This window comes from Mangifera indica, chromosome 2 (assembly GCF_011075055.1).
Source record: "Mangifera indica cultivar Alphonso chromosome 2, CATAS_Mindica_2.1, whole genome shotgun sequence".
Lineage (NCBI taxonomy): Eukaryota > Viridiplantae > Streptophyta > Magnoliopsida > Sapindales > Anacardiaceae > Mangifera > Mangifera indica.
In genome coordinates, this window is record NC_058138.1 from 1091823 (window position 1) to 1117170 (window position 25348).

General features: G+C 32.6%; 1 protein-coding gene across 1 annotated transcript in view; it reads left to right on the plus strand.

Moving 5' to 3' along the window:
- LOC123199683 overlaps nucleotides 1-12179 on the plus strand; it is a 42344-nt gene extending 30165 nt beyond the window's left edge. The window contains exons 8-16 of the mRNA XM_044614726.1: nucleotides 5518-5979; nucleotides 7758-8300; nucleotides 8425-8886; nucleotides 9334-9583; nucleotides 11140-11199; nucleotides 11332-11435; nucleotides 11533-11584; nucleotides 11860-12001; nucleotides 12059-12179. Coding sequence (XP_044470661.1) covers nucleotides 5518-5979; nucleotides 7758-8300; nucleotides 8425-8886; nucleotides 9334-9583; nucleotides 11140-11199; nucleotides 11332-11435; nucleotides 11533-11584; nucleotides 11860-12001; nucleotides 12059-12179 — 2196 coding nt within the window. The remainder of the gene's footprint in view (nucleotides 1-5517; nucleotides 5980-7757; nucleotides 8301-8424; nucleotides 8887-9333; nucleotides 9584-11139; nucleotides 11200-11331; nucleotides 11436-11532; nucleotides 11585-11859; nucleotides 12002-12058) is intronic.
- Nucleotides 12180-25348: the final 13169 nt, after the last annotated feature.

Here is a 25348-nt window from a genome sequence, read left to right on the forward strand (position 1 = left end):
AAAGGCTTCAGCTAATAAGCAATTTGATGATTATTTCAAAATCATCAAATTGAATCATCAAATTGCACATTGATATCTGATTTAGTACTCATTGTAAGTTTACATTATATTACTTATTTCAAAATTTTATCAACATGATTTGGTAGTGGACAAGAATAAAAATCAGTTTAATTTTGACAAAAATAAAAATTTATTATAATTAACTTAAAATATATCTTCATAAATAATTAAAAAATAAAAATCCTCAATAATAATTAACTTAAAATACATCTTCATAAATAATTAACAAATTTAATAATACTAAATTATTTGTGAATAATAGGAAATTATAATTAATTTAATAATTTATTATAGGTATAATTTTTTATCAAAAAAATTAAAAATAGTTTTTTAAAAATCATATGGGCTGATAGTATTTCTCTGCTTGGCTTGAAATAGTTTTATCTCCGAAATTTTTGTCCATAAGGTTATTAATTTTTGTCCAACACACATTTCATGAAAAAAATACATAGTTAATATTAATGGCATGTCATGAAAAATTCATAAGAGTCAATTATTTCTTTAAGATTTTCTTTTGAGTTCTTAAATATTAAAACAACAATTAACTTTGTTTGCAGGTTATCTTTCATAATTTAAAGGTTCTCGAATTGAAGAGTGGTCTGGGAGAGATTTGGAACAAAGAATCTTCAACTTATTCTTATGAAAATTTGACACACTTGACCCTATTTGAATGTGATAAAATAAAATATGTATTTCCTTTGTCAATAGCCAAAAGCCTCCAACAACTCCAACACCTTAAGTTAACTAGTTGTGAGGTTTTAGAGGGAATTGTTGCTCCAGAAGAAGGAACAGAAGCAGTTGTCAATTTTTCCTTTCCGCAGGTAACCAAAGTGAACCTTCTATTTCTACCAGAGTTTACAGATTTCTATCCTAGAATACATACTTCAGAATGGCCGAAATTAAAAGAGTTGATGGTTAGAGGTTGTCCTAAATTTAAGATGATCTCTTCAGAGCCAAATGTCCCGTGCTTTGACCAAAAGGTATAAGAATCCAATTTTATTCATTTTTTTTTTCTATAAAAATTGTCTATAATATATTACATAAATTCAAAACAATTGACTCAGCGACTTCTAAAAATTCCATCCGTATTTCTTATAGTATTAAAGGAAAAAAATAAAAATCCTCAATAATAATTAACTTAAAATACATTTTCATAAATAATTAACAAAATTTAATATACTAAATTATATGTGAATATTATAATTAATTTAATAATTTATTATAGTGATAAATTTTTTTATTGAAAAAGATTAAAAATAGTTTTTTTTTTAAAACCATGTGGGCTAATAGTTTTTCTCTGCTTGGCCTGAAATATTTTTATCTCTCAAATTTTTTAATTAATTTAATAATTTAATAACTTAAAATACATTAAATTGCATGTGACACATCATCATTGATATCTAATTTGGTACTCATTATTAGTGCACATTATATTACTCATTTCAAAATTTTATCAACATGATTTGGTACTCAACAAGAATAAAAATCAGTTTAATTTTGAAAGAAATTATATTAGGGTAATTGCCAATTTGATATGTATAGAATTCTTTGTACGTGTTATATAGGATAATGTTATAGGTTATAAATCATACATTTTAACTGCCTCTCCTTTTTCTTTTTTAATAAAGAGCAAAGCTACATGTACCCAAGCTTGGTACACAAAATCATACCCACTGATGTGGCAGCCAACATGACAGATGACATCTCATTTGCCACATTAGCAATTTGCCACATCAGAGGAAAAATTTTCTTCAAAAAATTTAATAGATTGTGCCATATCTTTATTTTATAAAAAAAAAGACATTTCATTAATTTTTTTGTTATTCTTTTTTCAACTAATGTGGTAAGTTGTCAACGTGGGACATGAAATGGCATCTGTCACGTTGGCTGCCACATCAGTGGGTATCATTTTGGGTATTAATTTTGGGTACATATAAAATTATTCTTTAATAAAGCTTAATGAGCTTAATCATTTTTCATGAATATTGAACTTAAATACTAGAAGAATTCTAACTGCCTCAATCTTCAGTTTTTGAAAATTTTTATTATCATTTATGTAAAATAGATCATTTCAAAATGAGGAAACATGATAAAAAAACAAAATCAAAGAATTAAGATTTTTCAAAAAAAAATTTAAAAGATATATTTAATTAGTAGTTTTCGAAAACAGCTTTTGAACTATTTAATTTTTATATTGATTTGAAATTTAAAAAATAAATAATTGAAGGCTTCAACAAATAAGCCATTAACTAAACTTTTGTTTTAAGAGTATAATTAAAAAGCTGATTGGATTTTGTTTTGATGGTTTTGTAGATCAATCATGATTGACTCAATGACTTCTAAAAATTTCATCCCTATTTCTTACAGAAAAATATTAAAGGAAAAAAATAAAAATAAAAATCCTCAATAATAATTAACTTAAAATACATCTTCATAAATAATTAACAAAATTTAATATACTAAATTATATGTGAATAATAGGAAATTATAATTAATTTCATAATTTATTATAGTGATAAATTTTTTATTTAATTATTTGTTATATATGCTTATTTTTCTTTTTTCTTTTTTCTAGTGCATTAAATTTTTAGTTCAATTTTACTAGTAAGAATTTTTAGTTCAAGTTGTCACTTAAGGAAAAGGTGATAACTTGTTGTACTTTGCTTTTTTATATTCTCTTATGCTTATTCTCATTTGTTAGTTGTAGTATTCAATTATTTGTTATATGCTTATTTTCCTTTTTGCATTTCTTTTTAATTTTTCAAGTGAATTAAATTTCTTTTTTAATTCATGCTTGCATCAATTTCACTAGAAAGTATTGATTTCATTAATTCATGCTTGCTTCTGTAGTTAATATTTTTAGAGACAAAAAAAATACATTGTTAATATTATGGAATGTCATGGTAAATGCATGAGTCAATTATTTCTTTTTAAGATTTTGAAACAACAATTTACTTTGATTGCAGGTTCACTTTCGTGATTTAGAGGTTTTAAAATTGAAGAATATTAGTTTTGAAAAGATTTGGGATAGCCAACTTTTAACTTCTTCTTATCAAAATTTGACACACTTGACCTTATTTAAATGTGATAAAATAAAATATGTGTTCCCTTTGTCAATAGCCAAAAGCCTCCAACAACTCCAATATCTTGCGTTAACGAGTTGTAAGGTTTTAAAGAAAATTGTTGCTCCAGAAGAAGGAACAGAAGCAGCTATCAATTTTTTCTTTCCACAGGTAACCAAGGTGGAGCTTTGTAATCTACCAGAGTTTACAAATTTCTATCCTAGAATACATACTTCAGAATGGCCAAAATTGAGAAAGTTGGTGGTCGAAGATTGTCCCAAATTTAAGATGTTCACTTCAGAGCCAAATTTCCTATGTTTTGACCAAAAGGTACAAGAATCCAATTTTATTCTTTTTTTTTAATAAAAATTGTCTATATTATATTACATAAATTCAAAACAATTGACTCAGTGGCTTCTAAAAATTCCATCCTTATTTCTTAAGATATTAAAGGAAAAAAATACCCTCAATAATAATTAAGTTAAAATACATCTTCATAAATAACTAGCAAATTTAATAATACCAAATTATTTGTGAATAATAGGAATTATAATTAATTTGATAATTTATTATAGGTATAATTTTTTTATTGAAAAAATTAAAAACTAGTTTTTTTTTTTTTAAACCATATGTGCTGATAGTATTTCTCTGGTTGGCTTGAAATAGTTTTATCTCTGAAATTTTTGTCCCTAAGGTTATTAATTTTTGTCCAACACACATTTCAAAACAAAAATGCCATTGCTATGTGCATTTATAGTAAATGCACATTATATTACTTATTTTAAAATTTTATCAACATGATTTGGTAGTGGACAAGAATAAAAATTAGTTTAATTATGAAACAAATTAAATTAGGGTAATTGCCAATTTGATATGTATTGAATTCTTTGTATGTATAAATTTATAAGTAAAAAGGAATATAAGCAACGAATTAGTTAAGACATAAATTTGAAAAAATAAATAGTATACTGATCGAGCAATTCATCGAACAGTTGGTGAACAATAACAACAGCTCCTACAAATTCGAACACCAAAGCTAACAACACATTACAGATTAAGTCCACTTAAAAACGAAGTTAAAAATTGATCTATTGTTTCAAACAATGAATTAAAAGCACAAAATTTATACCAAAAACTCCAATATTGCTACAGAAGATAGATGGAAAGAAAACCAGAGAGATGAAGGATAGGTTGAGAGATAAAAGAGTTTATTTTTGTTGTGTTTGGATATTGAGATGCAAAGACAATGTCCCAGACTCAAAAGACCATGACTGGAGCAGGAATTCTTCATTGGGATAGAGTTTTTTGAATGTCTGTGTTATATAGGATAATGTTATAGGTTATAAATCATATATTTTATTTTTATTAGGTTCTATTAGGTTCTAAAAATCATAAATATAATTTTATTTTTATTAGAAATATATGTAATAAGCGCATGGTCTTTCATATTATTCGAAAGCTTAATGAGCTGAATCATTTTTCGTGAATATTGTAATTATATATTACATTAAACAATTAAGATTTTCCAAGAAAAAAAATCAAGAAGTATGTTTAATTGGTGGTTTTGAAAAAAATAGTTTTTGAATGTAATTTTAATGTTGATTTTGATTTTTTTCTTTAAAAGATCAATAAAGGTAAAACAAAATAAGTTATTAATTAAACTATTATTTTAATAATATAATTACAAACTTAATTGGATTTTGTTTTTATGGCTTTGTAGATCAACCATGACTTGGAGATGTATCAAGTAAAGGATGGTTCAGAAGAGATTAGTTGGTGGAGTCAATCTAAACATCTTATAATCTCCTATTATAAGTCAGCGCCTATTCCACTTTGGCTCTTTCAAAGATTTCAAAATCTTACATGTCTTTTTGTTAACGTTTGCCATGAGTTGGTTAACTTAACAACACTTTCAACAGCTAGAAGTTTGGTACAGTTGAGAGAATTGGAGATATCAAATTGTCAAATGTTGATGGAAATATTAGAAATTGAGGAAGAAGCAACAACTGAAATTGTTTTTGAGAATTTGAACAAGCTGTCATTTCGTAGGATGGAAAATCTCACATGCTTTTGCTCAGGGAATTACACTTTCAATTTCCGTTCATTGGAAGAATTAAATATAGCAAAGTGTCCTAATATAAAGACCTTCTGTAGAGGAATCTTGAGCACTCCAAAGTTACAAAAAATCAGTTATGAGGAAATGAAAGTTGAGAATGAGGAGAATGATCTTAATAAAACCATACAAGAATTATATAAAAAGGAAAAGCAGGTATGTATTCAATTAATTTAGTATAAATATGTATTTACCTCTTACAAGTTTTTTTAAGTTTTGAAGAAAGACAAACAATTATTTTTAATTACTTTATAATAAAATAATTGTTAAATTTTATTGCAGGATATCTCTCTTGATTTGAATTTGAAGTGCAAGGCATTCCACCATGATAATTCTATGGAGATTGTTTACCACCAACATCTAACTTCATTCTATCAAAATTTGACACACTTGTTCTTGTGGAAATGTGGAAACATAAAATATGCAATTCCATCTTCTATTGCCAAAATCCTCCACCAACTCCAACAACTAAAGATTCAAAATTGTAAGGCTTTAGAGGAGATTGTTGCAAAAGAAGATGGAGCAAATGCAGTTGTCGATTTTGTCTTCCCAAATATAACCTTATTGAAGTTTGAAGATCTACCAAAACTTACAGCCTTCTACCCTGGATTATATGCTTTAGAAATGCCAAAGTTGAAAGAGTTGGTAGTCAAGTATTGTACCAAATATGCGAACTTAAAAGAAAACAATGTGGAGACTGAGCTTAATATTTTAGCTCCAAAATCTATCTTCCTGGACAATAAGGTAAGAATCTCTTATTTCATTGTTTCTTGGAAAAAAAATTAACTTTCTTCTTATATATATTATATTTATTCAAAAATATTCAAAAATTTAATCATGAAATTCTTACCATCTCTATTTTTCCACGATACAAAAATTAGGTAAATCAATGTTAATTTGATTTGAACAAATTTAAATTAATTACTTTTTATTTGTTTGAATTTATTCTGTCATTAGTCAACTTATATAATGATTTTCATCATCTATACAAGCACATATTATGGTTCAGACTGTAAATTGATAGGTAGAGAATACTTCCAGGTAATGCATTGAAAGGCTGATTAATTATAATCTGTTCAGACTTTTCCATGAGATTTTTAATTAATTGCATTTCCATTTTTCATGAATTTAATCATGTTCAGAAAAATATTAAAGGAAAAAAAAATAAAAATCCTCAATAATAATTAACTTAAAATACATCTTCATAAATAATTAACAAACTTGATAATACTAAATTATTTGTGAATAATAGGAAATTATAATTAATTTAACAATTTATTATAGGTATACTTTTTTATTGAAAAAATTAAAAAATAGTTTTTTTTTTTTAAAACCATATGGGCCGATAGTATTTCTATGCTTGGCTTGAAGTAGTTTTATGTCCAAAATTGTTGTCCCTAAGGTTATTAATTTTTGTCCAACACACATTTCAAAACATTAATGTCATTGCTATGTGTATTTATAGTGATTACCAATTTATATATTGATGATTACCGATTGATATCTAATTTGATGTTCATTGTAAGTACACATTATCTTACTCATTTCAAAATTTTATTAACATGATTTGGTAGTGGACAAGAATAAAAATCAGTTTAATTCTGAAACAAATTATATTAGGGTAATTGCCAATTTGCTAGGTATTGAATTCTTTGTATGTATAAATTTTTAAGTAAAAGGAATACAAGCAAGGAATTAGCTGAGACATAAATTTTAAAAAATAAATAGTGTACTGATCGAGCAATTCATCGAACAATTGGTGAACAAAAACAACAACTTCTACAAATTCAAACACAAAAGCTAACAACACATTACAGTTTAAACCCACTTAAAAATGAAGTTAAAAATTGATCTATTGTTTCAAACAATGAATTAAAAGCACAAAATTTGTACCGAAAACTCCAATATTGCTACACAAGATAGATGGAAAGAAAACCAGAGAGATGAAGGATAGGCTGAGAGATAAAAGAGTTTATTTTTGTTGTGTTTGGATATCAAGATGCAAAGACAGTGTTCCAGACTCAAAAGACCATGACTGGAGCAAGAATTATTCGTTGGGATAGAGTTTTTTGAATGTCTATGTCATAAAGGATAATGTTATAGGTTATAAATCATATATTTTAATTGCACTATGCAATTCATAGCATTTTTTTTCTATGAACTCTTTAAGGTACTATTAGGTTATAAAAATCATAAATATAATTTTATTTTTATGAGAAAAATATGTAATAGGCGTATGGTCTTTCATATTATTGGAAAGCTTAATGAGCTTAATCATTTTTCATGAATATTGAAATTAGATATTACATTAAACAATTAAGATTTTCCAAGAAAAAAAAATCAAGAAGTATGTTTAATTAGTGGTTTTGAAAAAAATAGTTTTTGAATGTAATTTTAATGTTGATTTTGATTTTTTTCTTTGAAAGATCAACAAAGGTAAAAGAAAATAAGTTATTAATTAAACTTTTATTTTAATAATATAATTACAAACTTAATTGGATTTTGTTTTTATGGCTTTGTAGATCAACCATGATTTGGAGGAATTTCAATTACAGAATGATTCGGATTTCATTAGCTGGAGGAGTCAATCTAAAAATCTTAAAATCTCTTACGAGTTGGCGGATATTCCACTTTGGCTCCTTCAAAGATTTGAAAATCTTGCATGTCTTTCTGTTAGCCGGTGCAAGTTGGTTAACTTAACAACACCTTTAATAGCTAAAAGCTTAGTGCAATTGAGAAAATTGAAGATATCAAATTGTGAAATGCTGGTGGAAATATTAGAGATTGAGGAGGATGCAACAATTGAAATTGTTTTTGAGAATTTGAGCAAGTTGTCATTTGATAGCATAGAAAGTCTTATATGTTTCTGCTCGGGGAATTACACTTTGAATTTCCCATCACTGGAAGAGTTAAATATAACTGAATGTCCCAATATGAAGACCTTTTGTAGAGGAATCTTGAGCACTCCAAAGTTACAAAAAATCAATTATGAGAGAATGGAAGTAGAGAATAAGGGTAATAATCTTAATAAAACCATACAAGGATTATATAAACAGAAAAACCAGGTATGCATTCAATTAATTTAGTATAAATATTTATTTATCTCTTCAAGTATTTTTAGTTTAGAAGAAAGACAAATAATTATTTTAAATTACTTTATAATAAAATAATTATTAAATTTTACTGCAGGACATCTCTTTTGATTTGAATTTGAAGTACAAAGCATTCCACCATGATAATTCTATGGAGATTGGCTACAACCAATATCCGAGTTCCTTCTATCAAAATTTGACACACTTGTTCTTGTGGAAATGTGGAAACATAAAATATGCATTTTCATCTTCTATTGCCAAAAGCCTCCACCAACTCCAACAACTAAAGATTCAAAATTGCAAGGTTTTAGAGGAGATCATTGCAAAAGAAGATGGAGCAAATGCAGTTGTCAATTTTGTCTTTCCAAATATAACCTTATTGGCGATTAAAGATCTACCAGAACTTATCGCCTTCTACCCTGGAGTATATGCTTTAGAAATGCCAAAGTTGAAAGAATTGGTGGTCCAAGATTGTACCAAATATGTGAACTTAAAAGAAAACAATATGGAGACCGAGCTTAATATTTTAGATCCAAAATCTATCTTCTTGGACAATAAGGTAAGAATCTCTTATTTCATTGTTTCTCATAAAAAAAAAAATTGCTTTCTTCTTATATATTACATTTATTCAAAAGTTTAATCATGGAATTCTTACCTGAACAAATTTAAACTAATTACTTTCTATTTGTTTGAATTTATTCTGTCATTAGTCAACTTATATAATGATTTTCATCACCTATAAAAGCACATATTATGGTTCAGATTGTGAATTGATAGGTAGAGAATACTACTACCAAGTAATAAATTGAAAGGCTAATTAATTATAATTTGTTCAGACTTTTCCATGGAATTTTTAATTAATTGCATTGCCATTTTTGTGAATTTAATCATGTTCAGAAATAACTGAGTATTGATTTTTTTTTTGTAATTTTTCCTTTGCAATAATTAAAGTTTTGTTTCAAGAATTATCAAAAACTAACTGGATTTCGTTTTGATGGATTTTTAGATTAACTTCAATTTGGAGGTATTTGAATTATATGATGGTGAGGCAAATATTTGTTGGCGGAGTCGATCTAAAACTCTTACAATCTCTGCAAATATTCCACTTCGACTCCTTCAAAGATTTGAAAATGTGAGAGGGCTCCAACTATCCTCGAGTCAATATAAAGACATGAAGAGCCTATGTGATCTTCCGAATCTTGAAATTCTAGAAGTAGATTATTGTGATAGATTGATGAGTTTAGTGCCATTCTCAGGTTCTTTCCAAAATCTTAAAGTTTTGAAGGTACATTCATGTGATCAATTAATGAAGTTAATTACGCCTTCAATGTCTAGAAGTTTGGTGCAACTGAGAGAACTAAGTATAACATTTTGTGAAATATTGATTGAAATAGTAGAAAATAACGGAGATGCAACAACAAGTACTGAGATTGTTTTTAACAATTTGAACAAGTTGTCACTTGAATGGTTACATAGTCTCACAAGTTTTTGCTCTGGGAATTACTCCTTGAGTTTTCCATCTTTGGAAGAATTAATTATAAAATATTGCCCGAATTTGGAGATTTTTTGTCAAGGAAGCTTATGCACACCAAAGTTAGATACAGTCATTTACAACTCTAAAGTTGGGAATGTGAATGAGGTAGAGATCAGGGATAATGACTTGAATACAACTATACAAGAAGAATACCAAAAGCAGGTATTTATTGAATTAATTAGTTTAAATTTGAGTAATTTTTAAGAATATTATATTTTCAGTGTTAATTATAATTAATTGTGTTTTTAACAGTGTTTACCTTGTACCACATAAAAAACAAATTGTGTGCATTATTGTTGAACTAGTGGCCACCACACACTTTTGCACCTCTCTTCACTTCTAGGATACAACTAGCTTTCTCTATATTTTTCTAAAAAAATTTCTAACAATTATAAAATTCATATTTTTTTCTCCTTGGTTCATGTTAAATATATTTAACATTATTAACTTTAATTTGATTGACATGATTTTTTTTTTTTAGGTTGGCTCCTTTGGGAAGGGATTGACATTAAGTACATATAGAGAAATTACAATATTACAGTTAATGTATTGTTATAGTTAAAATAAATTGATTATACATGTTTTTAAAGTATTGAGATGGTTGTTGAGAAAATCCCTCATTTTCTTGTACCACATAAAAAAAAAAAAAACTAGTGGCCACCACACAGTTTGACACCCCTCTCCACTACTAAGAGACAACTGGCTTCCTCTATATTTTTCTAAGAAATTTCTAACAACCAGGAAATTCATTTTTTCTTTTTTATCCTTGGTTCCTGTTAAAATTATTATAGGTTTTGAAGGGAAATATTGGCTTTAATTTATTGATATTATTTTTCTTTAATTTGGCCCCTTTTAGAAGGAAGTCAAGGATCGTTGGAGGAGAAGAATGGGAGTTGGAGGAGAAGAAGGGGACTAGAAGGAATTGAAGGATCGTTACAAGTATGTTGTATCCTTTCATACATAAATACCTTTCTATTTAATTTCATCTTATTTATCGATTCGTTATGTTGCAACAACTGTTTTTTGATCAATTAGTGCACCTATATCGAATGCTTATCATCAAGTGTTCTCCAAAATGACAGTATACTGAATTCTTAGGATTAACTTTGTAAATTTTTTGTAGCAACGTAAAAGAAGATGATTACATACTTAGGATATAAACTCCTAAACAACATGTTTAAATTCACTTTTTCTATCATTTAAAATTGGTGGCTGCAGAAAGCTCCTCACTTTCTGGTGGCTGAGGTTCTGATATTTAATTGATAGCTGTGATTTTAGGTTCTTCTGTCAGTTCATTCTACTTTTTGGTACAGTCTGCCAGACTGGCTATGGTAGCTGGTGTTTTTGCTTTATACTAGTCCTAATTTTTGGTGGTTTCGTTCTCACACATAGTTATATTTTGACCTTATTCAACTTGATTTCAAAATCATCTTTGAAAAGGATAAACTTGTGCTATGTCATTGGTTGCAGCCTCCATGCTCGGGTGGTTGAACTGGGATTTTCGGGTTTCCCCTTTTTCATATGGAAAGATAGGCCTTTCAGTAAATGAATTTTTTGCTCCTCAGTGGCAAAAGGTGAGCTCTCATAAGAACACATTTTGGTTCCTCTAATCAAGAAAATTATGCAACAATCTTGTCAGCTAATGAAACTATTCCTTATATTTATAGACAGACTGTAGTTTTACCAATAGTAGTGTTTGTGTTGCCTAGAAACACTACATTGGGTACTTGAAAGCCAAGGATTATTAAACTTTGATGAATTTTATTTCAAATAAATCACTGTTAGTCTTGCGTTATATGAACAACTATAATTGAAGAGGAAATTGATATACTTTTGATTCATTGTGCCAATATTTTAAACCAATTGATGTGATCATGACATATTAAAACTAACAATGTTCTTATTCGTTAGAAGAGAAGTGATTTGTTTTTTTTTAATGTAACAGTTTGAACCCATAACTGCATAATAATGCTCCAATTTTTTCCTTTGTGTTATCAGGCAGGATCGAGCAAAGGCTGTTGAGATTCTTGTCAAGGACTTTAAGGTTTTTGCATCTTTTAATGAAAATCTTTAGAAGGAGATTACTCAGCTCCTCACTCTTGATAACTTTAGGTGACTACACCACCATTCTTTTTAATTGGTATGTTATGCTATGAAATTTTTTACTTGATCTTTTCTGTTGGAAATTTGTGGTCAGGCAAAATGAGCATCTTTCCAAGTATGGAGACACAAAATCGGCTTGTAATATTATGCTTGTAGAACTCAAAAAGCTAATTGAAGCAAACCCCCTGTTTCGTGACAAGCTTATACATTCCTAGCCTTCAAAAGTTCACGTCTGAGGACATTACTAAACCAGAGGTTATTCTTGAATCTTTTCATACCATTTAATTTCTTATTTGTGCCATTGTCCTGCAGTGAGGTTTTTTGGTAGAAACAAAAAACCTTTCAAAATCATTGACTTTTGTTTGTAAACATTTCTTCTTAAACTTATTTCAAAACAATATATACGTTGCCTTCATAAGTTCAATTGATTAAAAATGTATGAATCACTATTTCCCACTTATATGCTATTTTTCATAAAAAGTTAATGATTAAAAACAATTTCTCAAATGGATACCGCTTCCTTCAAATGCAACAACTCCTGAGGCCTTGCTTTTGATCCCACCAACACAGGCCTCTACTTCAGTGTCTCCCATGTTTGAATTCTCAAATATGGCAATTTCCTTTCATTTACTAATTTTTCACTTGTTTAATTATCATTGTTTCCACTCTAACAGAAGTTTAATGTCACTGTAGAAGATTCTTTAGACTTTTGTCAGTCATCAGAACTCTGTCAGTACCCAATGTTGATCAATGATCATGTTTGTTTTTAAATTTTGTTGTTGTTGATATAAAAGGTGATCAAGGAGCAAGTCGAATGGAGGATTCTCAGACATAAACGAAGTATCATCAGAAGGAGGAGAAGAGGACTGGAACCTGATGACGAGTATGGAAGATGAGGAAGAAAGCAACAATAGATGTCCTTTGAGGAAGAAGCTCCATCTCTCCAAAGAATAATCTTGTCTTCTCAAAGAAAGTTTCAGGCAAAACCATACCCTGTTATAGCTTCACCTTTTTTCTTTTTTTTCTTTCTTTCTTTAACTCATAAAATACCCTCTCTTCACAATAAATGCTTTGCTTTTAACGTCTTGATTTCCTAATTTACTCAGTTCTGCTTCTGTTTTCTTCAGCTATTTTACTTCTCTATAGTATTTGTGTGCTATCTTAGTTTAATTTCCTAATATACTCAATTTTGTCTTTGTTTTCTTCATGGGTAATAGGGGAAAGGTTTCCTTCAATGGTCACTGGTTGGATGAGTTTGTTCCCCAGAAAACCTTAGCTTATATAAGCCAAGAAGATTTGCATGTTGCTGTGATGACAGAGGGAAACACTTGAATTTACTGCCCAATGTCTTGGTGTTGGAAACCGAGGAAGTAGGCTTACTTAAATTTTTTGTAGAAACGTAAAAGAAGATGATTATATACTCAGGATATAAATTCCTAAACAATATGTTTAAATTCACTTTTTGAATCATTTAAAATTGGTGGCTACAAAAAGCTTCTCACTTTCTGGTGGCTGAGATTCTGATTTTTAATTGATTGCTGTGATTTTAGGTTCTTCTGTCAGTTCATTCTACTTTTTGTAGTGCACCTGGCCTTTATATCCACGTTACGGTTTTTGGCACTAGTCTGCCAAACTCTGGCTATGATAGGTGGTGTTTTTGTTTTATACTAGTCCTAATTTTTAGTGGTTTCCTTATCAAACATAGTTAGACTATTTGGACCTTATTCAATTTGATTTCAAAATCATCTTCGAAAAGGATAAACTTGTGTTATGTCTTTGGTTGCAGCCTTCATGCTAGGGTGGTTGAAGTGGGGTATTCAGGTTTCCTTGTATTCATATGGAAAGATAGGCCTTTCAGTAAATGTATTTCTTGCTCCTCGGTGGCAAAGGGTAAGCTCTCATAGGAACACTTTTTGGTTCCTCCAATCAAGGAAATTATGTAACAGTCTTGTCAACTAATGAAACTATTTCTTATATTTATAGCCAGATAGTAGTTTTACTGATGGTAATGTTTATACTGCCCAGAAACACTACAATTGGGTACTTGAAAGCCATGAATTATTAAACTTTGATGAATTTTATTTCAAATAAATCACTGTTAGTCTTTCGTTATGTGAACAACTATAATTGAAAAGGAAATTGATATACTTTTGATTCATTGTGCCAATATCTTAAACCGATTGAAGTGATCATGAAATATTAAAACTAACAATGTTCTTATTCATTAGAAGAGAAGTAATTTGTTTTTGTTTAATGTAATAATGCTCCAATTTTTTCCTTTGTGTAATCAGGCAGGATCGAGCAAAGGCTGTTAAGATTCTTGTCAAGGATCTTAAGGTTTTTGCGTCTTTCAGTGAAGATCTTTTCAAGGAGATTACTCAGCTCCTCACTCTTGATAACTTTAGGTGACTACACCACCATTCTTTTTAATTGGTATGTTATGCTGTGAAATTTTTAACTTGATCTTTTCTGTTGGCAATTTGTTGTCAGGCAAAATGAGCAGCTTTCCAAGTATGGAGACACAAAATTGGCTCGTAATATTATGCTTGTAGAACTCAAAAAGCTAATTGAAGCAAACCCCCTGTTTTGTGACAAGCTTACATTCCCAGCCTTCAAAAGTTCACGACTGAGGACATTGATAAACCAGAGGTTTTTCTTGAATCTTTTGATAGCAGTTAATTTCTCATTTGTGCCATTGTCCTACAGCGAGGTTTTTTGGTGAAAATAAAACCTAGAAAATGCATTTTAAAATTATTTATGTTTATTGGTATGTTATATATTAGTTTAGTTGTACTTTGGGTTTGCGTTTTTGATATATTTTACACTTGCAGATGATATATGTCCTCTTGATGAGAGTTATTTTCTAAAACTTGCTTCTTTTTAAAATCTTTTCAGTTTAAATTGGCAGCATCAATATTGCAAGAATCCTCATCCGAGTCCTGATATTAAGGCACTCTTCACTGATCATTCTTGCAATCCTACAGCTAATGGAGCTCGTCCTCCTCCTGCAAGCACCCCCCTTGTGGGACCAATTCCTAAAGCTGGTGCTCATGGTGTGAGTAATTTGCATCTATCTGCCATATAAAACATTGGTTCATGCTCAAATAACAATTGTCATGTGTCTTATGGTGCAGCCATTTCAGACTGTTGTTTCCCCATCTCTTGGTGCTGTTGCTGGTTGGATGTCAAACAGTAGTCCTTCCTTACCTAGCCCTGCTGTGGCCCCCTGGTCTTGTTCAGTCTTCTAGTGCTGGTAAGGATGTTTGTTATTGTGTAGTTTGCATTGCTTTCCCCCCTGCTTTAGGCTTAATATGTTTGGTTGAATTTGCTATAATTTATTTATTTATTTATTTTTATTGGGATTTTTGAAACATCAGGCCAACAGGTATGACTGGGATGAATTATCAATCAGTTGATTCAGAGAATTTGATGAAGCGTATCCGCCTGGCCAATTTGATGAGGTGTGGATGAGTTAGATAATCTTTTGTTTTTTAAAGCTTGATAGCTTCTATAAAATTCTAAATGACCTTATATCAGTTGCTTGTTGCAATTCTCTTGGTTGATTCCCACTTTAGTGATTGTTTGGTGTCTGTAGGTGTCTTTTTCTAGTGTAGCACATACTCCCAATGTATATTCTTAAGATGACATCACCAAAGCTATTCTTTTAGGTAACAAAAAAGAAAATAGAAAATAACTATTTTTTCTGGTGCGAACCCTAAATTAGGGATCTAATGTCATGAGTATGGATTTCCATCTATAACAACAAACTATTCTTTTAGGTAAAGAAATAGAAAACAACTATTGTTGAATTTCTGGTCACTGAAAAATTTACATAACTTTTTTTACAGATTTTTTGTTATTGATTGAAATTTATGTTTTCTGGTCTGTAGTGGGGACAAAAATGTTGGTGACATTAGCCTTTGGGAGGTGGGATCCCTGGCAAGGCTAGCACACAAGTCTTTCAAGGTTTGGGACATGTCAGCTGCTTCAATGCGATTGCAGGTATTCACCATCTTAACTTCCTATGAGTACAATGTATAAAATCTTCCTCCTTTATCAGTGTGATCTTGACAATGAATTTAATAATAGTGGATAGTAACTATTACTCATATAAATCCACCTTAGTACTTATGAAAGTTGGATTTAGTATACTTGCTGGCTTGACTGCCAAACACTTTAATATTAACCATGACTGACAATTTAGGAAGATAAGAATGGACTGATTCTTGTCTCTGCATTAATTAACTTGTACTACCAGATGACTTTGTTGAATGATGCTCCAATATCAGTGAATAGGAGCGTTTGGGGGCTGATGGACTCATGCTTGGTATGTATATGCTTTCTTTGTTGGTGACTATGAATCATATACCTAGTTCAGTGTACTTACATTTTCTCTTATTCAAATTGCGCTTTGTCTATGTTAGGACCCAAGTTTATGTAAGAAAGAAGGCTAGAACCTAAGCAAAGGGAAGAGAGGGAAGGGCAACAGGAAGCAAGGATTCTGGAGCTCGACACCAAGTTGAAGCAGATTCAGTTCAGGATTCACAACAGCTCAAGAAAAGGGCAATAACAGAATTAACGGTTCAACAGAATGAGGGGACCACGGGTACATTGATGAATGACGTGGCAGGAGCTGAAGATAGAAGTGAATTGGAGGGAAAAGAGCGTTATATGCAGCAGGAAAGGAAAGGAAAGGGATTAAGCAGAAATTGAGGAAATACAGGGAATTTAGGGAGAGATCCAGCCTCTCGGGTGCTGGGGTTGTATTGAGTGTTGAGGGTAGGGTTGTATTCTGTGTTAATGATTTGTATCAGTATTATTGTTGTGGAATAGTAGAGACCAATAATGAATACAAGATTTCCTTTAATCATAATTCTTCTATATATCATTTCTATTCTTGTACATTGAGTTAGTATTGCCATTTACATTCTTGTTATTGTGCTTGGAAGAGTGGTTATTAGTGATGACTGTAGGTGGAATATTGCAGTAGTTTGTCTGGAGGTGGCGCATTGCAAAGAAGTTAGCTGGGTTGACTGGAATCTCACCAATTGGTATTAGAGTATGACTTGGATGGAGTCGAGGGTGAGGTGAAGTCAATGAAAGGAGTGGAAGAATTAGGTAATGACGTGAAAAACATAAACACTCGAATGGAGAAATTAGAATCGAATAGGAAGACAATTAAGGATTTTTTGTAAGAATTGAGAGACGGTTGAAAAAAAGTTATTCGCTCTTTGACAAATGGGAACGGTGCAAGAATTTTGGAATACGGATTGACAGAAGACACCATGAAGACAATCTTTTTGAACGGGTCGCTGATGAAATTAGGATGGAAGTCAAGATGTTCCATCCCAAGATGCTGCTGGAAGCGATGAACAGAGCCAGAAAAGTGGAGAGAAATAATCTGATAGTCGATGAGAAATGCGTAACCCGACCCGGCCAGATCCATCACCCAAGAGCCCAATCAAGTCCAAACCGCCCAAGCACTAGTGGCCCAGCAAACACGCCCAAGCACTAGTGGCCCAGCAAACACGCCCATTCCTTCAGGCCAACGCAATCAGGCCAGCCCAGACCATAATCCGACCCGTGGCTTAAATGAATTAAGGCTAATTGCTATGCTTCAACCAAACATAAACCCGACCTTTAAACCCACCACCAGCACAGTAGCATCGTCTTCAGTGCCGAGGAGAGAGGGCACTTTCCGGCGAAGAGTATCCATCCAAGGTTGAGAGAGGCCTGTGTTTTATCTGTAAAGAGAAGTTTTCGCTGGGTCACAGGTGTCGGTTTCGCCAATTAGGGGTAATGATTTGTAGTGAGGAAGAAATGGAGGAAACAGAGATCGAAGAACTTCCGGTGGATAGCAGAGAGATAGAAATCAGTCTAAATTCGAGCTCTGTCATGGGAATTGATTCACCGAAGACAATGAAGCTCATGGGGGAATTGATGGGGAAAAAAAGTGTTGGTTTTAATTGATAGTGCGGCGACCCACAATTTTTTGTCTGAGAAGATGGTGAAAGAATTAAGGATTCTGATTCAAGCTGCCAACTATTCCGTGGTATTGGGTGAGGAGCGAAGGGTGCGAGGAATTGGCCGATGTGAAGAGGTTATTCTGCAGCTAAAGGGGATAACGATTAAACATAATTTTTTGCCATTTAAATTGGGTGCTGTGGATGCAATATTAGCTGTCGACTGGTTGAATAAGCTGGGGGAAGTGAAGACCAACTGGAAGACACACACAATGAAGCTCTAGTGGGAAGGGAAACGTGTAGCACTAAAGGGGAATGCTGCTCTCACTAAGCTGGAATCTTCCCTCAAAACCTTGTTTAAGTTGGTTTGTGACGGTGGCGACGGATTCTGGGTGGCCCTGGAGTCCCGAGACTTACAACCGGATCAAGAGGACCATCCTTTACATCGCCAGGTTTCAGAATTATTGACTGAATTCGAAGCATTGTTTTGGGAATCAACAGAGCTTCCACCACTGAGACATGACCACGCTATTTGGCTTCGGGAAGGTGCTCAGCCACCCAATTTAAGACCGTACGGATTCCTTCAATGCCAGAAAGGTGAGATTTAGAAAATTGTGCATGATATGCTCACTGCTGAGGTAGTTCGACCCAGTATTAGTCCATTTTCCAGCCCTATTATATTGGTTACAAATAAGGATGGTGGGTGGCGTTTTTGTGTTGATTATTCTGCGCTTAATCTAGTAACAGTTCTGGATAAGTTTCCGATTCCCATAATTGATGAATTATTAGATGAGTTGAGTGGCACTGCAGTCTTTACAAAGTTAGACCTTAAATTCAGCTACCACCAAATCCGGCTGAGGGAAGAGGATGTAGAAAAAACAGCATTCCAGACGCATGAGGGTCACTACGAGTTCTTGGTGATGCTGTTTGGGTTATCAAATGCTCCAGTGACGTTTCATAGTTTGATGAATGACATTGTCCGGCCATATTAACAAAAAGTCGTTTTGGTTTTCTTCAATGATATACTCATCTACAGTAGGATCATTGGGGGCATCTGAAGATTGTTCTGGGGGTTTTAAAAGATCAGCAGCTGGTTCTAAATAAGAATAAGTGTTCATTCAGTGTACTTACATTTTCTCTTAATCAAATTGCGCTTTGTCTATGTTAGGACCCACGTTTATGTTCAGGATTCACAACAGCTCAAGAAAAGGGCAATAACAGAATTAATGGTTCAACAGAATGAGGGGACCACGGGTAAATTGAAGAATGACGCGGCAGCAGCTGAAGATAGAAGTGAATTAGAGGGAAAAGAGCATTATATGGAGCAGGAAAGGAAAGGAAAGGAAAGGAAAGGGGTTAAGCAGAAATTGAGGAAATACAGGGAATTTAGGGAGAGATCCAGCCTCTCTAATGCTGGAGTTGTATGAGTGCCGAGGGAAGGGTTGTATTCTGTATTGATGATTTGTATCAGTATTATTATTGTGGAATAGTAATAACCGATAATGAATTCAAGATTTCCTTCAATCATAATTCTTCCATATATCATTTCTATTCTTGTACATTTAGTATTGCCATTTAAATTCTTGTTATTGTGCTTGGAAGATTGGTGATTAGTGGTGACTGTAGGTGGAGTACTGCAGTAGTTTGTCTGGAGGTGATGCGTTGCTGGAGAAGTTTGCTGGGTTGACTGGAATCTCACCAGTCTAGGCGTTGCATTTTCAAAACATATTGTTCAGATATGTACTTGCAATCCAACTGGAGAACTAAGACAGCACTTAGAAGTAAATTTTGTATATATCAGTTCTTCCTTGATAATGGCTGCATACGGTTTCAAAACATATTGTTTTAGATTGATGCCCATGTTGGTGGAGCATTTGTTCATCCCAATAAGCAACTTTGTATAGTTACATATGGAGATGATAAAACTATTAAGGTATCATCTTAAAAGGACTTGAACTGCTTCTCTAGGGAAAACATAACTGATATATCCTCGTTGTAATGTTCATCCTATTAACGAGTTTGGCTTATTGGGATGCTTAGAGTAGTATCTTCTGTGACAGGTATGGGATGCAGTAGCTGGACGCAGGCAGTATATGTTTGAAGGCCATGAAGCTCCTGTGTATTCAGTCTGCCCTCACCACAAAGAAAATATTCAGGTTAATCTTTTTTAACTCATCTATGATGTATTGGTGATCTGTACCATTATCTGTTTTTATATGGTAACTCACTGATAGAAATAAGATGGCTACCATCACTTTGAATCTCATATTATCCATCTTCCTATCTTGAAATATGCAGTTTATATTTTCTACTGCCATTGATGGAAAGCTCCTTGGCACTTGTCTGCTTTTGATGTGCCATTATTTTTAACTATTCTTACATCTTCTAAATAGAGTAATACTTCTATATTTTATCTCGCAGGAATCTCATTTAGTTGAGTGGAATGAAAGTGAAGGAGCTATCAAAAAGACATACTCTGGTTTCAGAAAGCGTTCTCTAAGAGTTGTCCGGCTTGATACAACATGGAATCAATTCTTGGCTGCTGGTGACGAATTTCAAATTAAATTCTGGGACATGAACAATACAAATATGCTGACATCTGTTGATGCAGTTGGCGGATTGCTGGTTTGTAGTTTTACTGTTTACTTGTGCACCAACGGTATTTAGCAGTAAATATGTAGCAGTTGTTCATTCAATTCTATTCTTTGCAGGCTAGTCCTAGACTGAGATTCAGTAAGGAAGGATCTCTCCTTGCAGTTACAACGAGTGACAGTGGTATCAAAATATTAGCCAACAGTGATGGATTTTGATTAATAAGATTGTTAGAAAGCAGGGCTACTGACAAAAATAGGGTCCCATCTGAATCCATTCTTGCATGTTTGCTGATCATCCTCTCATGTCATTGTTTGAGCTTGTTTTAAAAAAGTAATTTTTAAAGAAAGAACACATGGGAAGATAAAATTATGAACATCAACTCTTTAGGGGCTGGCATTATCACCCTTGAACTAGAATTAGGTTTGTTTGGTATTTCATATACGATTAACAATACTTGATTGAAATAATTTTTTTGCAATATGTATAGATATCCACATAACTGAATGAGATTGCTTACTGTGTCTCAGGTCATGACAATGTTTATGCCCCCACCTCAGGCAGTTACCTTTTTGGCATTCCATCCCCAAGATAATAATATTATTGCCATTGGGATGAAGGATTCTACTATTCAAATATACAATATCAGAGTGGATGAGGTGAAGTTTCTCCCTTGAATTGTCATATTTTTTACTTAATTTTTGGAGCTAGTTTTGTGTGTAACTGGTCGTAGGACATCTTCAATTGGAGTTTGTTCTATTTATTGCTAGTTTTAATCTATATTTGATTACAATGTTATTTTAAGAATGATAGTGTATATATTATTTTGGTATGGCTGACTCGTTACACATACCATGCAATCTGATGTATGTTTGTTGGCTCAGTTTATTAGTGGGGAAGTCTTAATGTTACCATATTTTAGGAATTCGAAGTTAGCATAATTCCATAAGAACAACTGAAATCATTTTTCTACTACTACTACTACTATAATTATTATTATTATCCTATGGAAACGTATCATCTTTCCAAAAAAAACATATATGCAACAAAAGTACAAAAACTGAAATCATTTTTCTACTACTGCCATTATTATTATTATTATTATTATTGTATGGAAACGCATCATCTTCCCAAAAAAAACATATATGCAACAAAAGTACAAAAAGACATACATGAGTCCACTACAATATAAAAAACCTTGCTAAAAAACTGTCAATGCTCAAGTATAGCTATCTAAATAATCTAGTCAAGAGCTTTATTGAATACTTAAAGCTCACTGCATGATATATAATGTGGAAGCATAATTTATGTTCGCTGTCCAAACAGGTGAAGTTGAATGGTCAAATTGTTTTGAGGGAATATCTAATGCAAAGTGCAATGAAAATGTTTTTTTTGAACTTTACATAAGTCTGGATATCTTGGTTAGTGTCATAGATTAAATACCAGTAATGGGGTCTTACCTATCAGTTGGAGTTTTTGATGTGGCTTCTAGATCACGATATTATTTAACTTGAGATTGTGCCAAGTGAGCCAAGTGTCTTGAATTCAAATTCCTTGGCTGTAATGTTAAATCAAAATAAGTCTTAAGGGAGGAAAAATATAAGTTATATAGGGTTTATATTCTACCACTACCAAAGTTAATCACTTAATACACTAAAAAGAGTAGTCAATCATGTAAATGAAGAAAGACTTTAATTTTCTACAAGTTTCAAAAGTGGCTTTTGGCAGTTGCTTCTAAATGCTATTGAATTTCAGTTTAGGTCCCAAAAATTATGTTGAAGCTTTCTCTTTAATGCTATCTCTGGGTTTTTGACGTCCATAACATAATAAATTATTTATTTACACTCAATTTTTTTGATACAGCTATGTATGTGAAGCATCGATAAATGGGAGAAGCTGAAATCCAGGTTCATACAAGCTCCAGCTGGCCGTCAATCCCCTCTGGTTAGAGAAACTAAAGTCCAGTTTCATAATGATCAAACACATCTATTGGTGGTTCATGACAGCCAAATTTCCATTTATGACAGCAAGCTTGAATGTTCACATTCTGTAAGCTTTGCTTCCATCTCATCTTGTTTTAGTGTGTCATCAGTTCGATCTCTCTTTAAGTAAACTTACCATATGATAATTGATATGACCATGATCTCAATTCAATTAAATTATGTGGAAACATAGCATCATGATAACATAGGTTAATCAAACCCAAATCACATGTTCTTGACTGCTTAAAAGATTAAGTTATGTAGCTTATTATCATCACTGTACTAATTCCACCTTGACCAGCTAGAGTAAAGGAGTCTAGAATGCATTTTTATTAAGTTATCACACTTTGTTGGAAGTTTTATTTTGGTGCCGCAACATGTCCGACAAATGTTACTATGCACTTATGCTGTGTATTTATGACTTGTAGTGGTCTCCAAAAGATGCACTCCCCACTCCCATTTCAAGTGCAATATATTCATGTGATGGTTTACTGGTGCTGTTGGAGTTTTTGATGCGGACAATTTAAGACTTCAATGTATAATAGCACCTTCTGCCTACATACCTTCCTTCACTGGGTAAGTATATAAAAACCACCTCAAAGGTTTCAAAAATTTTTCATTAATTTCCCTGTATCAAAATCTCAAAGCAGTAGGAAGCCATCCCTCACTGACAATTTTTTTTCTGCAGCAGCAGCACTACCACCTATCGTTTGTTATAGCGGCTCATCCATCTCAGCCTAATCAAATCACTCTTGGCATGAGTGATGGAGCAGTGCATGCAGTCGAGCCTTCTGATACCAAGTTGTAGTGGGGTGGTACACCCCAAGACAATGGATCTCTTTCCTCTAATTCGTCAAATCCTTCTTTTGGCTGGTCAACCAGCAGAGCTCCCTCCTAGGTAACTGATGCGGCATATAAGATGAGAAAGGTTAGACAACAAGGAGTATAGATTGAGCTGCACATTTTTTTTGGTTCTTAGTTTTGAACATCATCCTTTTCACTCTTTAACTTCCTCCAGATCTTGCCTTGCTATATCTGTTGTAAATTGTTTTTCTCGTTGGCTGTTTTGCTACATGAAATTCTAGAGACATTTTATCTGAAATGAGAACACACCCGGCTTCAACAAACTGATTTGATGACACTTATAGAAGGTTTTCCTTGTATGATGTTGTATACATTAACAGTTTTGAAAATGCTCACTGTTGCCATGCCTGTCTGTTTTTGTACTGAAACCAGCCTTTTCTTTTGTTAATTTTGGGCTGCCCCATTGTAAAATTTTCAGTGTTAATTATTATAATTAATTGTGTTTTTAACAATGTTGACCTTGCACCACATAAAAAAATGTGTGTATATGTTGTACATTATTGTTGAACTAGTGGCCACCTGTTAGAACTCATATATCACTCTTGCAGGAAGAAAAATCAAAGGAAGAAAATGTCTCTTAAGACACATGGCAGTAAGGTAAAGGAGCATGCAACAGAAAGCCATATGCTAACATTATGCACAACAGGCCCACAACTAACGGAGGGGATCACAGGGGTATTCATAGATAAGGTGGCATCATAAGAATGGAGGAGGCACTGCAAGGAGGAGGTGGGTATAATAGTCGTGGGAAAGAAAGAAAAGGGGAGAAGGAAGAAAATAGAAGAATAGGCAGTGAGGGAGAGACCCAGCCTCTCGAATGCTGGTGATGGAAGCCTGAGCTGGAGTTTCTTCTGTCCAGTGCTTGAGTTTCTTTAGTATTTAGTTTCTTGATTTTCTATCTTTATTGTTAAACTGGTTGTAGGAGAAACAGAGCACTTGTGATTTCGTTGGCTGCTATTTTATCTCAATATCAAAGAAACATTCTGAAACATCAATTTGTCTATTGTTTACTACACTTTTTCATACAACATTCACGGTTACATTACTCTCGTATCCACTATAGTCTGATTGTTGTGACAGCTAAATACCCACATCGAAGCCAGCCCGAGCCGCTTACCAGATATTCGACATCAGGTACCTAATAATTGGTATCAGAGCCTTCGATTCTGCGGATGGAGAGACTTGACCTTATCACTGACGATGAGGGACGATTGAGGTCCGTTCGACGATTAACACAATATGAAATCCAAAAAAGATAGGAGAAAAGAATTTGTATCCGATGTGACGGAAAGGAAGACTCAAACCATGACTGTAAATGCAAGTTATGGGCTGTCCTTGTGGTAGAGAAAGATGATTTGTATGGAGAGGGTATTCTAATTGAGTTTAATGGAGAAACAGAGTAGAGAAGCTGAGTTGGTTGATGTCAGTTTTCTGGAGGAAGATTCGATAATTTCTAAGGATCCATTCGTTGAAGACAAAGATTGGAAGGAAGAAATGGTTGGCCCCGGCGAGTTTCAGTTGCCAAAATCCGTTGGTTCATCAAGAGATCGACTTCGATTGAAAACGAGGAAAGAACAAACAATGCAAGTTAAAGAAAACGGAGAACAAAAAGAAGAAAGAAAAAAAGAGATCAATGGATATGTAGGCCATCACCAGGTTGAAGGTGGCTGCAACCATAAAAACAAGAGAAGACGTAGCTGGGAAAAAGAAGGAGAAAGCAAATTTCATAACCCTACCCGACCCACCCAACAATCCATTTATCCAACCCAAATCCAATTCATTAAACTTGAACCCATTACAATTAAAACCCAATCCATTACAACCCACCTCTCAAATATCCAATCCAACCCAAACTCAACTAAACCAATACACTACCTATTCTAGCCCAAAAACCTTAACACCAAAAAGCCTAAATTGCAACACTCAATTAATCACACATAATAATTATTCAAGTCTAAGGCCATACCCAAAACCCAATTGGTT